General features: G+C 50.1%; 1 protein-coding gene across 1 annotated transcript; it reads left to right on the top strand.

Annotated features, from left to right (window-relative positions):
• Positions 1–2195: 2195 nt before the first annotated feature.
• On the top strand, positions 2196–3128 carry LOC149914599 (olfactory receptor 14C36-like). Its single transcript, XM_090126448.1, has one exon. It carries the CDS (start codon positions 2196–2198, stop codon positions 3126–3128), a length of 933 nt encoding a protein of 310 aa, XP_089982574.1.
• Positions 3129–3850: the final 722 nt, after the last annotated feature.

Genomic DNA, 3850 nt, shown 5'->3' on the forward strand with positions numbered 1-3850 from the left:
ATTCCCCACACACTTCCCAAGCACTAGCACACATCCAGGAGCACCCCAGGCACCTTGGTCATCACCCAGGGTCTGTGTGTGAGCAACTGACTCCCTGCTGCTGAAGGACCAAGGACTCAGAGCAAGAGCTCACATGCAGGCAACTCCTTGTACACATCTGAACTGAACCAGAGGAATCCCAGCTTCTCTGGGTCTGTGGGGATCTGAATCCCATTTCAGTCATAGGGTTTCCATCTAGGGATGAGATGCCTGCACTGCCTCAGCTTCATCACTGCTCTGCCCAGGAGAAGTCCACCTCTCTCTGTCCAGGTCTTTGTGCCCTTTTTTCACAGCAAACACTCTCTGGAAGGACTAGCCACATGTATGCAATTGGTCACTGTCCAGTGGACATTTGGTGGTTAATTCAGCAGATTTCAGAGTACAATCATGATGCTGTTGTCTTTCAGGAGCTGTTGGCCACAGAGACCCAGGGTCATCTCAGGGAAGATCAGTTGGGAAAAATAAAGTCACACCCTCTTCTGCTGAGCTGTTCTGAGCTCCTGGGACACAGGGAGCTCCTACAAGTGGGCAGTGCTGCAGAGACACAGCTCTGACTAAGAGCAGCTCCCGTGTACTCTGCCTCAGCACAAGGGGCGCATTCGGCAGGTGACATGAAGATGGAAGAGAAAGGAGAGAGGGATTACAGGATGTGTGGGGTGTGAAGAGGCTGCGACCTCACTGCAGGAGCATTGCTTTCAGCCACTGACATGGTAAGTCACTCACTACAGGTAATGCAAACACTTTTCCAAGAGGGATCACCAAATCTGGCACATCCCAGTGCATATCAGGCTGCATACACTCTGTGTTTCTTTATCATGGAATAAGAGCTGTTACAGCTGAGGGCTTCCCTGCTGCAGTGCCAGAGCTCAGCCCTGAGGGCACATCAAGAGAGAATCCTTAAGTGCATTTTACCTCTCTGCTTTCCTTTAACGTATATATTCTTTCAGTAAAGCCATGGGAGCTCTCTTAGGTTCCCTTTTTCACTTGAAAAAATGAATCTGAAGATGGAGTGGGTTCTGGACAGCAAATAGGAATGCAGAGATTTGGGCTGGTGTCTGTATGCTCAGTCAGGGAAATGGCAGGAAAACAGCCCCCAGGATAAAAATCTGCAGACCACAGAGATATGATCAGGGAATTACCCCCTTCAGTGCAGGGACCTTCTTCTGGGCAAGCTCCCACCTAGAAAAGCCTCTGCCCACATGACATGGGGTCCGATGCATGAACCATCTCCTGTGCAGGCAGAGCTCCAGCAGAGCAGAGCAGCATCTCCCCAGGCACGTGTCCATCACCCTCTGCAGTGCACAGGGGCTGAGAGCCACTGCCTGGGGCTGTGGGCAATGCAGTCTGTGAGGCTGGGAAGGAGCTGGCTTTCCCTTAATGAGATGCCATCAGTAGGACACATCTCCCTGAGGTGCCCTTCAGAGCCGTGAGCTGACCTTCAGGATGCAAATATTTCCCCTAGTCAGGCGATCAAAGTGCAGGGAAGAAGCAGAGAGATGCAATATGCAAATGCTGTGGGGTTGGTGAAATCAGGGTTAGGGGTCATTTGCAAGATGTGTGGTGATGAGGCACTGCTGAAGTACATTGAGAAAGGGTGAATACACAGTGATGGGCAGAGGACTCCTGTTTTCTGAGCTGGGTCTGACTTCAGAACTTTATGGGAATGCAGTCGTCTTGCATCTGCTAAGTAGTCAAGCTCAGAGCAATTGGAAAGAAACCCAGTCAGCTCCCCTTCCCCTGCGCTAAGCAGCAGTGAATCCCTTTGCCTCTTAGGTCTTACAACTGTTCAGACTTCAGCAAACACTCCTTGGGCATGGTGAGCAGGATGAGAATTTGTAGGAAAAAGCGATCCCTAGAACTTCTATTTTTGACCTACATATTTTTGGCGTTAAGGTTCAGATGCAGACCAACACTTTTGCATTAGTAGTGATTTTATCTGATACATACTGAAAAAAAAATCTTCCCACACACGATCACCACGTTCCTATGTACAGGGACAAGTCTGCTTCATTGAGATAAAAAGTACAGAGTCCCTCATGGCAAACACAAACTCATGAAATGTAGATCACAGGGAGCTGAATGAACACAGCCCACATAGAAAGACTTGTCCTTGATTTATTCCTCCTTGAATAGGTCCTGGTGCCCAGAAGTACCAGATGCCCAACAGCAGCTCCATCAGCGAGTTCCTCCTGCTGGCGTTGGCAGACACGCGGCAGCTGCAGCTCCTGCACTTCTGGCTCTTGCTGGGCATCTACCTGGCTGCCCTCCTGGGCAACGGCCTCATCAGCACAGCCGTAGCCTGCCACCACCGCCTGCACACCCCCATGTACTTCTTCCTCCTCAACCTCGCCCTCCTCGACCTGGGCTGCATCTCCACCACTCTCCCCAAAGCCATGGCCAATGCCCTCTGGGACACCAGGCACATCTCCTACGCAGGATGTGCTGCACAGGTCTTTTTCTTTCTCTTCTTCATCTCAGCAGAGTATTCTCTTCTCACCATCATGTCCTATGACCGCTACGTTGCCATCTGCAAGCCCCTGCACTACGGGACCTTGATGGACAGCAGAGCTTGTGCCACCATGGCAGCAGCTGCCTGGGGCTCTGGGGTTCTCTATTCCCTGCTGCACACTGCCAATACATTTTCCCTGCCTCTCTGCCAAGGCAATGCCATCAATCAGTTCTTCTGTGAAATTGTCCATATCCTCAAGCTCTCCTGCCCTGGTTCTTACCTCAGAGAAGTTGGGCTTATCATATTTAGTGCCTTAATCTTTCTTGCTTGTTTTGTTTTCGTTGTGCTGTCCTATGTGCAGATCTTCAGGGCCGTGCTGAGGATGCCCTCTGAGCAGGGACGGCACAAAGCCTTCTCTACGTGCCTCCCTCACCTGGCCGTGGTCTCCCTCTTTGTCAGCACTGTCACATTCGCCTACCTGAAACCCCCATCACTTTCTTCCCCATTTCTGGACCTGGTGCTGGCACTGTTATACACAGTGGTACCTCCTGTAGTGAACCCCCTCATCTACAGCATGAGGAACCGGGAGCTCAAGGTTGTCCTCAAGAAACTATTTCTATGTATGTTTTTTCAGCATTAATTATATCTTCATCATCTTCACATGATTACCACAAACTCAAGAAAAGCTGGGAATGGCATCATGTAATATTTCTTTTTTTTTTTTTTTTTTTTTTTTTTTTTTCCGCTGTTAATTGTTAAAATTCTTGCAACTTGGCTGTTTGAGTAGATTAAAAATAATAATAATAATAATAATGAAATTAGACTATCATCTGTATCTCAGAGAGCAGCCCTGCACACAGGAGGGCTGCAGGAACCAAGAGCCCAATGCCACACGTTGCAGCAGCCCTGGTGTCTGTGGGGCTGCCCCTCACCGCCCGCTGGGCGCTCCCTCTCTGCTGCCTTGGAGTTGTGCTGCTGCTTCCCTGGAGCCACGGCCATGGGCAGCAGCAGGACGTGCACTTTTCAGTGCTGCTCTCTTTGCACCACCTTTGCACGCTGTTCTCCTTTCTCCTTGCACTTGTGTCAGCCCTCAGGTCCTGCATTACGTAGCAGACCAACAAAAAACACTTTGCCTGCTGTGTGCCTGGAGTTGTTTTAACAGCTTGGAAGAGCATTGCCATGTCAACAGACTGAAGGCTGGACACTTGGGGAGGAGGGAATCCTGTGAAAAATGAGACAGCCTTGCTCTGCCCAAAACGTTCCCATCATGCTGTAGGATGTTCTGACTGCAAACTTGTTTTTGATGGGCTTGTTTATTGCCACCTCACTCACAGCCCTGGATGGCACACCTGTAAACCTAGG

This window comes from Phasianus colchicus, chromosome 29 (assembly GCF_987193195.1).
Source record: "Phasianus colchicus chromosome 29, bPhaCol1.hap1.1, whole genome shotgun sequence".
In the NCBI taxonomy this organism is placed as follows: domain Eukaryota; kingdom Metazoa; phylum Chordata; class Aves; order Galliformes; family Phasianidae; genus Phasianus; species Phasianus colchicus.

Excerpts from the sequence above, each read along its gene's own strand:
- LOC149914599 (XM_090126448.1), top strand. The coding sequence starts at position 2,196 with ATGCCCAACAGCAGCTCCATCAGCGAGTTCCTCCTGCTGGCGTTGGCA.